Source organism: Trachymyrmex septentrionalis, unplaced genomic scaffold (assembly GCF_001594115.1).
Source record: "Trachymyrmex septentrionalis isolate Tsep2-gDNA-1 unplaced genomic scaffold, Tsep1.0 scaffold7, whole genome shotgun sequence".
Taxonomy (NCBI): domain Eukaryota; kingdom Metazoa; phylum Arthropoda; class Insecta; order Hymenoptera; family Formicidae; genus Trachymyrmex; species Trachymyrmex septentrionalis.
This window is the reverse complement of record NW_017305884.1, coordinates 745,716-759,112: the sequence shown is the minus strand read 5'-3', so window position 1 is coordinate 759,112 and position 13,397 is coordinate 745,716. Positions and strand designations below refer to the sequence as shown.

The window sequence follows — 13,397 nt, the reverse complement described above, 5'->3', positions numbered from 1 at the left end:
TGTGTGTGTGTGTGTGTGTGTGTGTGTGTGTGTGTGTGTGTGTTTTATGATTTTTTTTAAGATATATAAGAATATACTTATAAAAGTTTTCTTTTTAGGAATTTTATAGATTGCATGTAATTTGATTTGAGATTTTCTCGTTACATAGCACGTTTTGTTAAGAATTATCAGAAAAATATAATAGTATAATTGTAATAATTTATTTACAGGATATTGGCGTATCAAAAGATCTAAATGAACAGTTCAGGAGGCACTTGACAAATTCTGCTGAACCTTTAGATATAGATTTTAGTATACAAGTTTTATCATCTGGTTCATGGCCATTCCAACAATCATTTACATTTTCTTTGCCGACTGAGGTAAAGTATATCGAAAATATTAAATTTTTTATAAAGATTATGCGTTTCGCGGGTTTCCTCCGTGTCCAAATCCATTCTTGAAATGCCAACGTTTCGTGAATCTTGCAGTTCACTTCATCAGGGCGAGGAGAAACCCGCGAAACGCATAATTTTTATATAGAACACACGTGGATGCCTCAAGAATATTATTAAATTTTTTAATCCTTTTGAGATCTTCATTAATTACTTATAATTTATAATTTTTATTTGCAGCTTGAAAGATCTGTACATAGGTTTACTACTTTCTATAGTTCGCAGCACAGTGGCAGAAAGTTAAATTGGCTATATAATATGTCTAAGGGAGAATTACATACAAATTGTTTTAAGAACAGGTATACATTGCAAGCATCGACTTTCCAAATGGCAGTTTTGTTAGCGTATAATGGATCTACATCGTGGACAATACAACAATTGCAATATGCAACACAAATAAAGATAGATTTTTTACTACAGGTAATATACAAAATCTCATTTTAAATAATCCACTACTATAGTTTTCGAAAAATCTTAATGTATTATTTAAAAGGGACATTTCTGTACAATCAGCAACTAAAAGGTTGCAACACTTTTTCAAATGGGTTTCAGAATGCAGCCTATTCATCGAGCATTCTTATTTATGATTCCATAAACAAAAATTAATCGGTCGGTGAATAGGCTGCATTCCGAAATTCATTAAAAAAAAAGTGTTGCAACTTTTTAGTTGCTGACTGTACAATCTAATTAACAATAAGTAATATAGCAATATAAAATACTAAAAATTTCTTCGCATAGGTTATTCAAATACTTTTGAAAGCCAAGCTTTTAACTACAGCTAGCGATGATGTAGCTGAACTGACCCCGTTATCGACGGTAGAACTTTTTACAGGATACAAGAAGTATGTCACTTCTATATATATCTAATTACTATTTGTAACAATTGATATATATTAATATTTGTTTAACAGCAAGAAATTAAGGGTCAATATTAATATACCGATGAAGACGGAATTAAAAGTTGAACAAGAGACTACGCACAAACACATAGAAGAAGATAGGAAACTTTTAATTCAGGCAGCAATTGTTAGAATTATGAAAATGCGGAAAGTATTGAAGCATCAACAATTGGTAGCAGAAGTATTGAATCAATTAAGCTCTAGATTCAAACCAAGAGTACATGTCATTAAGGTGAGTTTTTTGTGAAGCAAAGATTTTATTTTCTATATTATACATATATAGGGTGAGCAAAAGTTCCAGATCGATAAAATATCTTGAAAATGAAGCATTTTTGAGAAAAATGATTCAGATAAAATAATTCAGCTGCTAGATTCTGAAATTACTCCACTTCCCTCTATATACATATATATGTGTACACATACATATACAGTTTAATAAATATATATTTAAAAAAATTTTGTAACGTGATATTACTAATTTAAATAAATATAAGAATAATAACAATAAGAACGCAATTATAATACTAATGTCTGTTTCTAACAATATTTTTCTTGCAGAAATGTATAGATATTTTAATTGAAAAAGAATATTTGGAGCGCACAGAAGGTCAAAAGGATACTTATAGCTATTTGGCATGATCAGGAGAACGATGCAGCAACAAACACAAAATAAAAACAATATATACACTTACTTCACTCACTCACATTGATATATATGTATCAGACTATTTATTTAAGGTCTCGAGTGTAATTCCCTATTTTTATTCTGTACATGAATACCTTTGTACCATATTGTCATTCTGGTCGCATTTAGAATTTGGCTTTTTATATATCTTTTAAAAGATATATAGATATAACATAAAAAAAGATGTTAATAAAATTATTTCGTAATTATATTAGCCAGTGCTAGGTGTATTACTGTCTGTGCTGTTTTTCAAAATGAGGCATTTTGCTCCATTATAGTATCACAAATATCATTTAAGATCTTAGATATTTTATAGTAAATTTTATATAAAATTATTTTGAAAAAGTATATATATATTTTTTTATTGCATTATTAATATTATATCAATACTTTCTGATCTTGTGAAAATATTAAGTATTGTAAATGTATGGAGGAAATAAAAGATGTGTTATGTCCACTATTATATGTATAATAAAAGATCATTATAAAAAAATTGTAATTGGTTATACAAAAGAAATCAGTTTTACACAGAATAAGCTGTCCTATATGTATAATAAAAGAATGTACAAAATTTTTGCGAGCACATAGATAGTAATGCATTTTAGCAAAAGTTCAACTCTTGCAGTAGACATAAGCCAGAAAGTTTTATAACATTATATGTAAAATTCTATCATAATAATAGCAATTTAAATGTCTGTGCGATAGTATGAATTCTGCGTGTCCTAGATAGAATATTTAAAATTATAAAATTACAAATCTACTAATGATTTCTTTTTGAAAATATATTAACACCAATTTGCACGATTAGCACGATTGCTTAAAAAAATGAATATTTTATAAAATTAAATTTAAGTGTATATGTGTGTGTGTGCATGTGTGTGCGCGTGTATGTGCATATATATATATATATAATTTGTTCTATACACACAAAATCTTGCAGATAACATCCTAAATTATCTTTTGATCGAAACAGGATTGGAAGATTAACATGCCGATTAACTTAATGTTGATTAATTAATCGAGTTTCTATAAGTTTGTATAATTTTTATTGCTGAAAAGATTTTGAGAAAAATGCTTGATGTTGATACAATATGGAAACGGTAAGAATATTTATGGTGTGTAATAGAGAACTTACAGAAGAAAAAACATATACATAAACGAATAATAAACGTAAGTTACAAGTGGTGCTTATATGAATCTTAACTTTAGTGCTCTCAATAACAGTCAGCAAGAGTTATAGATCCTATAATTATAAGCGTTCATAATCGTTACGATTATCTCGAAATTGAGTTTTAAAACTCAATGTGTATAGAAATAAATGAGGGAGAGAGAGAGAGAGAGAACGCGTGAATGAAAGTGAGCGCGTTTAGAATTTTTAAGTATATGTATCATGATCCTAGGTACTCGGATATTATGACATTTTTCATAGCATATTATCATTGATAAAAATTTGAAGAGGGAGTAGAATAAACTGAGAATTACTTATTGTAATTAAATTTAATCAAATATTGTATTAACATATATACTTGCCCACAGGGTGAGTAGCAATGTCTACATATTTAGCTATACAGAAACATTAACTTAGTGTATTTTATTAAAGTGTAACTATAAATTTCTTTTTCAAATTATGAAAGCATTAACGTAATGTTATTCGAGCTATAGGTTGTGCAGAGGGATACTGACTACATCATACAGTCTTTATCCATATATATGTGATATTTGCTATTATTTAATATTTCTATGTAAAAGAAACAATTTCAACGAATTGTTTGCGAAAATAAGTTTGTTTGCTTTTTGTAAGTTTAGACCTTTACTATAATATATGCAATATTTAGATCAAAAATTTACAATCTTTTATTCACAAAAGGAATACTAACATTTATTTGTATCGCTCAGTGAAATATACTATTGATAATTTTCATGAGATATATATTTTTTAAATTCGCACAACTCATTGCATGACGTCTTTGGATGCGTCATGATTATTATAATAATATTAGATATTAATATTCCACGTTGATACACGGCAAAATCTGATGCTTCAAATTTTTGTATATTCTGAGTTTGTTATTGTCAGTTATTATTTTTTGCGATATACACAAATAAATTGTAACGAGACATTTGAAACTGTCAAAGTATAAAATGACTTTACAACTTACTGCAAAAAAATCATTAAAAAAATCCAGTGTTAACTTCACACTCAACATTACGATCGAATTAGTTCTGAATAACTCATTTTCCAGACAATATGCATATATGTCTAAAAATGAAACAAGACGTATAAACGTTTGTAACTTCGAAAAATTTGATTGACCAATCTCAGAAGAAAGAATTTTACGAATTCATCAATAAAAGGTTGCGATCCACTTAACGTTACAAATGTTTCGAAATTTTTGATTAACTAATCGAAAGAAAAAATTTTACTGACCAATGAAAGAATGCTTTGAAGTATTCGTATTCATAACATCAAGTGGACCATAACCAAAGAATGCTTCAAAGCACTTGTAGCATCACGTCGATTGTATGTATCCTAAATTGTCAAATTCACAAAACTGAAAGATTACAAAATCCCTACTATGTTGAATTTAAGTATGGTAAAATAAACAAGTATATATTATTTTAAGAAATTATAAGGAAAGATTTTAATGAAAGTATATTTATATATACAATTAACATGGATACGCAAAAAGCCAGGGTAAAATAATCTGCATATATAACTGCATCTTCTTAGAAATTATTTTCTATTAAATCATTCAAAAAGAAATATATATAGAATTCTATAAAATGTAACAAATTGGAAATTTTTATATTACAATAAGTAAAAATACTAAATAATAAAAATTATCTTAGGTATTTTATATACTAACATGGACATTTGTTGCAAGCTACTATTTTGTATGGGGTAGTAATGAGTCAAGCATATCTGTCGCATCTATCGATGAATCTGGTTGGAACACAGATGAAATTTTTGCAAAGGAACTTACTCAGTAAAAAAACAACAGAAAAAGGATGATATGAAGGCATTCAATACTGCAGTTTCTTACAATTGGATACTATTTTAAATTTGTATAATAACTTTATTCATTTCCCATTCTCTAATCATGAGTTAGCAAGAACAGAGAGTAATTTTATACTCAACTAAAGATCCTTGCACAAAATTTAATATATAAATAAATATATCTTTGTAGTCCTCAATCATAAAATATACAATATACTACATATCAACATCTGTTTTTTTACATACGTTACTTTTATTTAGAGATTATAATATAGACTCTGAGTACGTATGTGTGTATGCGCGCGCAAACATGCACGCATGCATACAAAACTAATGATTTTATTAACAATTTGTTTACATACTTATGTACATACATAATATACATGTGTGTGTGTGTGTGTGTATATTACACATACACACATACATATATATATAAAATACTATTATTCATCTTTGTTACTAATTGAGGTATCACTTTCATGTACAGAATTTTTTTCATTTCCGTTATTTTTTTTATTCTCGTGATTATTTTGAAGCTGCGCTTGCCACATTGCATGATAGGTAGTATTATGTGAAATCAGTTCTTCGTGTTTGCCTCTTTCAATGATTTCACCATCTTTTAAGACGAGAATTTCATCCGCATGAATTATTGTGGATAATCTATGAGCTACAATGATAGTAGTTCGTCCAGCGCATACACTGTTTAATGCTGCTTGTATATTACGCTCCGCCTGCGTATCCAAAGCGCTCGTAGCTTCATCAAGTAATACTATCTTTGGCGCCTTTAATATTGTGCGTGCAATTGCGACACGTTGTTTCTCACCACCGCTTAGCCGAAGACCTCTTTCGCCAACCTAAAAAAAATAGTCACTTAAGAAAATAAGCAAACATACAGTAATAAAAGAATTAATACAAACAATTTTATTTTACGTAATTTTATTGAATTGTAAATTCGTTTTTTTCATAGTCGCATATCTATAAATTTATTTATATTTGAACCATCGAAGTTTATGAGGCAAGAAAAGGTAAAAAGAGATTTAATAAAATTTAAAAATTATACTTAAAAAAATGGAATTCACACAAGTCAATAGTTTTAACAAACCTGTGTTTCGTAACCGTTTGGAAATGTGAGAATCCTCTCATGGATATCTGCATATTTTGCAGCAGCAATTATATCTGCTTCTGGAGCATCAATACGACCATATTGAATATTATATCTTATAGTATTATTAAATAAAACTGTGTCTTGTGGAACAACGCCTATAAATTATGAAAATAAATTATGAGATATTCATCAAAAGTTTAACTTAATAGATAGATAATGATAAAAAATGCTTGATGTAGAATCACCTATGTTACTTCTGAGAGACTCCTGTTTAACAGTCTTCACATTCTGTCCATCAATTAAAATCGCGCCTTGTTCTACGTCATAAAAGCGAAATAATAATCGTATTATAGTACTCTTTCCAGCACCAGATGGACCAACTAGCGCCATTGTTTTTCCCGGAGGTACAATAAAGCTGATATTTCTAAGCACGAGTTTCTCAGAACTATAGCCAAACGATACATTCGAGAATTCCACTTGTCCACGCTTGACATCCAATAATTCAGCCCCTGGTGCATCTATTACCTCTTGGTCTTCCCGAAGTAATTCAAACATATTTTCCATGTCAACGAAATTTTTTTGAATAGCTCTTGAGAGAAAGAATTATTCAAATAAATAAAGAGATAAAACTGTTTAAGATAATAACTTATAAAACATGGTCAATTAATAATATATTATATATAAATCACAATTCTCTGCAACAATGCATGCGTTATATAAATACGTCCATTTTTTAATATATATTACCTGTAATATGTACCAAACCAATTTAGCGGTACATAAAGTTGTACTATATAACTAGCGAACAAGACATAATCGCCAATTGTTAAACCTTGATGCAAGACAACCTGCAAGAAAATCAAATTATCATTGTAAATATCTCGTTACTACACAAATCCTTATGTTTACATAATAATTGTAATTTTTATACAAGTACTAGCCATATGTAAACATAATAACGATCCAAGTAATAATCCACCAGAGACAATTATATTTTGCAAAATATTTAAGATATTCAGCGTAATCATTGATTTCCATTCTTGTATTTGAAAATCTAAAATTGCTTTTCTATAGCTTTCCACTTCGTATGCTTCAGCACCGTAATACTTCACTGTTTCAAAGTTCAATAAGCTATCAACGCTACGTGCTTTCTGTGCATTGTCAGCCAAATTCATACGTCTTTGGAATTTTGTACGCCATTCCGTAATCAGAATTGTGGCAGCTAAATTAACAGATAAGATATTAACAAAGGAATGATTTAAATTAGTATTTCGTGATCCGCTTATTGTGACAGTGACTATATTTACACGGCACTTTCAATCAGATTTAATAATATCCGTAGTTATGAAACTAGCCAATCATAATCCATTCCATTCTTCACAGAAATAGCTGTGATTGGTCAGTTTCATAATTATAGAATATATTATTAAACCTAATTAAGGATCACAGTTCTGTTGCAAGTGTGAACATGGCTTAATTAACATAAGATTTTTAATTTCAATGAGTATTGCTATTACCAGTATCTATTATTATTATTATTGTTGTTGTTGTTATTATTAATATTATTATTATTACTATTATACTTACCAATATAAAGAACCATAGTTACAAAAACGATGAGGCCAAACCATTTATTAAATGCACTGATGAAAAACAAAACGGCTACAAGAATATCAATAATAGTTGGAAGAATTGAAAAAAGAATATAATTGAGCAAATTATTGATTGAGTCTGTGCCACGATCCATAATTCTCAATACTTCACCAGTTTTCCTTCCAAGATGCCAGCGCAAGCTCAATCCATGTAAATGCCTAAAAAAAATATATTTAAAATTATAAATATGTTATATTTTATATGTTATAACATTTATATAATTATTAATTATAAATATAAATTTTATTCTATAATATATATAATTTTATGTCTATAATCAGGATAATTGGGAATAACGTGTTTTTATAACATCATTATCGTTTAGATAAGATTAGATATTGCCTTTCGGTAACGATTGTTACTCTTTCTGCTTGTAACGGTAACGGTAACATCGTTACATTTTTACAATAATATAATTATAACAAATTCAACTGTTATTTTTATCATTACTTTAATTTATCTTTATATCGCTATTAACTTTGTATTTATTCAACAGGTTGCATTATTTTTTGATGGATAGGAATATTTCATTTAAATATAAACTTAAAATTGAGATATACTTTCTACCCTATATCTTAAACTGCATTTCGATCACTGCCAATATTGAAAATCTGTAATATATGTATAACGTGAATGATAAATTACCTCTGTTGAACTAGCACCCTCTCCCACAAAAAAATCAAAATGGTATTTTCGTCAGAATTAATTGTCTTTTTTGTGTTAATTATATGTTCTGATCCTAATTTTTGTACTTAAATAATTTAGTAGAAAATTATAATTGAAAGTAGGGATCCTGACTAACGTTCTTAACATATCAAGTTAATATCTCCTCAAATAGTTTAGCAGAAAATCGTAATTGAAAGTAAGATGCTGGTTTAACATCAAATTAATATTCTTTCATTAAATTATATATAAAATAAAAAAAGTTAGTACAGTATAATTAAGTGCTTTTTACATGCTTTCAAGCACTCAACAAAATTAATATACCTATAGTAGTTTAAAAAATATACGCCAACAGTTTGATATATTATCTTTTTCTCTGTGCCGCGCACGCCGTGAGCTTCTAAATCACATCATGGCTGCGTTTAGCAGAGAAAGCAGCTTTGCAACTGTTGTAAAATTCTTCAATAAGATTGGTTTTTGCTTTTGGTTCCTTATGGATCTGAATGTATAAATCATTACATTGAAGAATTTTACAATAGTTGCAAAGCTGCTTTCTCTGCTAAACGCAGCCATAGAAGGTCCTGTTGACACACAGTGCGATAGCACACATCCACTTACATCGGTTGATGTCTAGTAATCTTTCACTGCTTTAACAATGATAATATTTTATTTTAAATTGGCCAATTATCGATGATGAGATAAAAAACTAACTTAAAAAAGTTAATAAATTAAGGTTTAAAAATAACTAAGTTAAATAATAATTAAGTTAAAAGTTATTAACTTATTAATTAATTACTAATCAACCTTGACAAAAAGTAACAGTAACGCGTTATTTTTACAAAGCAATGTTCTTAATCCTGTGTTACTATGTATTATAAAAGTATAATGTAATCGCAGTCTTGTTCTCAACACAATTTGAATGCTTAAGAAACAAATTTTTAATTCACCTGAATAATTCTAACTCCACTTCACGAGTAGTATATTGTTGAATACGAATCCAGAGAAAGGACCTTAAATTGTTCAATAAACCCATACTTCCAGTACCACCACCTTGTAGAAATTTAAATGTTACATATATCAATACTATATCCCACCTGCAAGAAATTGTAATTATAAAAATTACATTTTTATAAGTTAATAAAAATGCATAATAAAAAGCTCAGTCATGTACCTAAATTTGACAGGAACAATTACAACACTGTCTACAATTTTTTTATTGTAAATTGGTACATAAAGATTTATCAAACGTCCAGATAGCAGCAACACGAAGCAAAATATTACTCTCAACTGAAGTAAATAATCTGACTTTGGCCATAAAAACGGCGCTAAAATTTTAATTTTGTACCACAAATTTCTCCATGTAGAAGTATTATCTGATCTCTAAAAAATATTGTTGTATAAATACTCTCAATTGTATACTACAGCATAATTATTTGTATTACTTACTGTTTGTTGATAATATCGTGATCGTATAACTGTGTCATCATTAAGCACACGATAATCAGAATCAAAATTGCTGGCAATGCCAGGAGCTCGTAAACCAAGAGCAAAAATCAACAAGTTACTAACATACCGCAAAATAAATAGAGCCATTTCGATTTGATCTGTTAAGCTGTAAAAAAATCAAAATTAGATCAATTAATTCTGAAACAAATAGAATGAAGATTGATTTTTAAAGATATATTGTCCTTTTTGTAGAATTTCTTTACTTTTAATATTGACTTACGAATTCAAGTGGAACCACCATTCAAGCTTTCCAATATTAATCAAAACAAGATTTTCAGCGACAAATCCTAATGTCCAAAAACCTAGTAGCACTAATCCATGACCATGTGGTGGCACACTTGGCAACAATTTATGTCTTTCAACTTTCAATATATAAATTGAGTATGGATAAACAATTGCTGTCAATACTGTTGTCAATATCTATAAAAAATGTTAACATTTATACTACTATAAATTGACTCAAATTGATCAATGTGAGTCACAGTAGTTATTGATACTGAAATACAAATAATAATTACTAAATACTAGTTCACAGTAACAGTACTGCTATTGTAAACATATTGTATTTGATAATTATTATTTGTATTTTGGAGTCAACAATTGCTGCAACTCACATTGGCAATTTAAATTGATTTGTAATTTATTTGTTGAACCAAGTAAATATATTTTTTTTATATATATTTATATTACTAATAAATTATAAACCAAATTGATTATTTGCTTTCTTATTTCTTGGAGTAAAAGCACAAATATATAAAAAATGTCTTTGAAAATTAAGAAACTTTACAAATAAATATCATTGTTTCATAAAAGTTAGAAAAGTAAAAAGTTTAAGTTATCTTATACAGTGTATACACAATAAATAAAAACTGTAACTTCAAACATATATAAAAGGCTCATATTAAATATATATAATACTCACCATGTATCCGTAGACCTTTCCATCATCCAAGACTGTAGCTTGTAAAATTATTCTAATTATACTTAAAATGGGAACAAGATACAATACAAACTTTTGTAAATTATATAGTTTGCTCCTTGGTAATGTATTCGCGTCAGTTTCGGTTCCATATTTGCGATATATCCAAAGTTGAATTGTTCCAAATATAATTAAATATAAAAAAATCACACTAGTAGAGATAGTATGCATGAAACATTTAGACACGCCATGGTCTATCCAAATATCGCCAAAAGTTATATTTGGTGGACAATATCTTATTATAGTCATATTGCTAGACATGTGTGTTATTATCAGTCTTTAATATTATTGTATCACTCTTCTGATTAATTGTTCAGTTTATCATACACAATCACAAAAATGAATAAAAAATATACCAATCGATGCAGTTTTTCGTGAAACGAAAGAATATAGCAGAAATAAGTGTCGCTCTGTTCCAAGAATCAAGATATTATTCTGTTAAAGTTAACGATTATTCAAGTTAGGAAATCAATCACAGCCACACAATAATGATCCCTTCAGTGTTGCTAAGTGATTTTGAAAATTAAAAAAGTGAGCAGATTAGAATATTCGTAACTTTCATAAATTGCTTTTCACCGATTCTTAGATAAATCTCATTTGTAACGTCGTAACTTAGTTGAATGCGCGTTCCTTCTCATTCCTTCTGCATTCTGACAAATAAAATTCAACCGAGTTTTTACCTACAATCTACACAAGATTGAAACCGTGTGCTTTAGCAAATTTCGTAAACTCACTGTAAAAGTAAGGTTATGAATCTATATAATCTCTTTGTGTTATCAATGTTACCATGTGATAACTTTTTACCAAAGTAAACAAGTAGCGACATCATTAATTTAAGTATGAACTATTCAGCTCATTTCAGACCCAGTTTTCGTGTGTAAATGAAAAGCAACTATAATTTAATTGGTCCATATCTAATGAATATTCTCATTTTTGTAATTTTCATCTTATTTCAAGATACATAATCGATTATCTGATTGGCTATAATGAAATTGACTACTGCACATCCCTCAAGTCTTATCTATCAGCTATCTGCAGCTATCTTCTTCCATCATAATTTCGCCATGAAACAAATCTATAAAATCAACGTATGCGCACTGTGCAATTCGCTACGTTATATTGATATAACAAGTTTTGTAACCTCAATAGTGGTGAACTTTGGTGAACTTTTACGGTTAATTTCTCACAGAGCAGACGGTTTTTTTTTACCAGATTTGTTCGCGTCGTGGAAAAACGCTTCAAATAAGTTTCATTTCATCAAAATTTGAACCGAGAAAAGGTAAATTAAATAATTACGTATGAAACATGTCCGATGAAATATTAGCAAAGGAAAAGGAACTTCATAGATTGAATCATAATCTCCATCTAAAAGCACATGAAGTAATGAAGACTGTTGATTCAATCAAATATGTTCATGCCAGCGAAAATTTATTTAGCGATGTAAATCCATTGCTTCCAAAATTTGTGGTGAATGATGCAAAAATTATACACTCAGAAGATGTAATACCAAAGATAAATAAACAGTTAAAGACATTAGTTAAAGTTTCTGATATTCCATCAGTAGAATGTATCAATGACAATGAGATTCTGAAAAAGGATAATAACATGGAAAATAAAGCTGTTATTACTTTGCTCAAAGGCAAAATAGATATGTTGTATAAAAAATTAGAAATAATGCAACTAGAGTATAATAATAAGGTAATATCTTTTCTCATTTTACTACTTAACAGATCACTATTATTTTATTGCTTGATATTTGCACCAGTTATACATAAATAAAAAGCGTTTAAAAAAATGTATTAAAATAAATAACTGCTTTGCGACAAACATTTCTTGATTGTGCGCAGTCCCAAGCTGGTGGCACATAATTCTTGTTTTTCTACTGGATTGCTAGATGGAGGTTGCGTTCGCTTTATCGCTCACAGCGCTTGTAAGCATCAATTGTCCTTGTTTAATATTTAATAAACAACAAAGATAAAACGACACTTAAAGCGTTATGAGTGCCAAAGCGAACACAGGCGGATTATAATCTTGTTACCATGACTACGATGCTGGCACTGCAGCCAATACGATGGCAAGATTTTAATTCAGCCTCTAAGGGCTACTTTAAGTTCGTAATCGGCCGATTAGTCCATTGGAATTGGCCAATCATATCTATCATCAAACGAAATGATGAATGCGATTGGCTAATTCCAATGAATTAACCGGCGATTATGATAATCAGCGAATTCTTAAGTGAAAGAAGCAATAAAATGGCCTTTGAACTTTATTATTTTATAAAATAATTTTGTTTACATATAGTGTGATTATTATAAAGAATTAGAAGTGGAAAAGAAGAAACTTGATGACGTCCAAGTTAAATTACGCAATCAAATAGAAACATTAAACGATACGATTACAAAGTTGGAACGTATAAATTCAGATATACTGTCAGACTCTCAAATTTTGAGTAAAGAAAATATTATTTTGAAGAAGGTA

At 28.7% G+C, this 13,397-nt stretch overlaps 3 protein-coding genes across 9 annotated transcripts in view; 2 read left to right on the top strand and 1 right to left on the bottom strand.

Moving 5' to 3' along the window:
* The window catches only part of LOC108753431 (cullin-1), an 8,143-nt gene extending 6,011 nt beyond the window's left edge, over positions 1 to 2,132 (top strand). For all 5 annotated transcript variants that reach the window (XM_018494982.1, XM_018494978.1, XM_018494979.1 and 2 more), the window contains exons 9-13: positions 210 to 359; positions 612 to 851; positions 1,170 to 1,273; positions 1,343 to 1,562; positions 1,889 to 2,132. In XM_018494982.1, coding sequence (XP_018350484.1) covers positions 210 to 359; positions 612 to 851; positions 1,170 to 1,273; positions 1,343 to 1,562; positions 1,889 to 1,969 — 795 coding nt within the window. In that variant the 3' untranslated portion in view covers positions 1,970 to 2,132. The remainder of the gene's footprint in view (positions 1 to 209; positions 360 to 611; positions 852 to 1,169; positions 1,274 to 1,342; positions 1,563 to 1,888) is intronic.
* A 3,324-nt stretch (positions 2,133 to 5,456) lies between these two features.
* On the bottom strand, positions 5,457 to 12,635 carry LOC108753615 (ATP-binding cassette sub-family B member 6, mitochondrial). Of its 2 annotated transcripts, XM_018495376.1 has the most exons (12): positions 12,620 to 12,635; positions 10,863 to 11,218; positions 10,161 to 10,360; positions 9,881 to 10,046; positions 9,606 to 9,814; positions 9,382 to 9,528; positions 7,706 to 7,929; positions 7,060 to 7,340; positions 6,866 to 6,966; positions 6,364 to 6,707; positions 6,116 to 6,273; positions 5,457 to 5,867 (listed from the first exon to the last, which is right to left on the bottom strand). In XM_018495376.1, exons 2-12 carry the CDS (start codon positions 11,178 to 11,180, stop codon positions 5,457 to 5,459), a joined length of 2,559 nt encoding a protein of 852 aa, XP_018350878.1. In that variant the 5' UTR covers positions 11,181 to 11,218; positions 12,620 to 12,635. The 2 variants fall into 2 exon arrangements, with proteins under 2 accessions (XP_018350878.1, XP_018350877.1); XM_018495375.1 differs by lacking the exon at positions 12,620 to 12,635 and having other exon boundaries at positions 10,863 to 11,668.
* The window catches only part of LOC108753616 (uncharacterized protein PFB0765w-like), a 4,324-nt gene continuing 2,800 nt past the window's right edge, over positions 11,874 to 13,397 (top strand). For both annotated transcript variants that reach the window (XM_018495377.1, XM_018495378.1), the window contains exons 1-2: positions 11,874 to 12,617; positions 13,221 to 13,394. In XM_018495377.1, coding sequence (XP_018350879.1) covers positions 12,225 to 12,617; positions 13,221 to 13,394 — 567 coding nt within the window. In that variant the 5' untranslated portion in view covers positions 11,874 to 12,224. The remainder of the gene's footprint in view (positions 12,618 to 13,220; positions 13,395 to 13,397) is intronic.

Excerpts from the sequence above, each read along its gene's own strand:
- LOC108753615 (XM_018495376.1), bottom strand. The coding sequence starts at position 11,180 with ATGTCTAGCAATATGACTATAATAAGATATTGTCCACCAAATATAACT. Across the intron at positions 6,708-6,865 it reads TGGTTTGGTACATATTACAG|AGCTATTCAAAAAAATTTCG; the intron begins GTAATATATATT and ends CTTTCTCTCAAG. Across the intron at positions 6,274-6,363 it reads GTCTCTCAGAAGTAACATAG|GCGTTGTTCCACAAGACACA; the intron begins GTGATTCTACAT and ends CATAATTTATAG.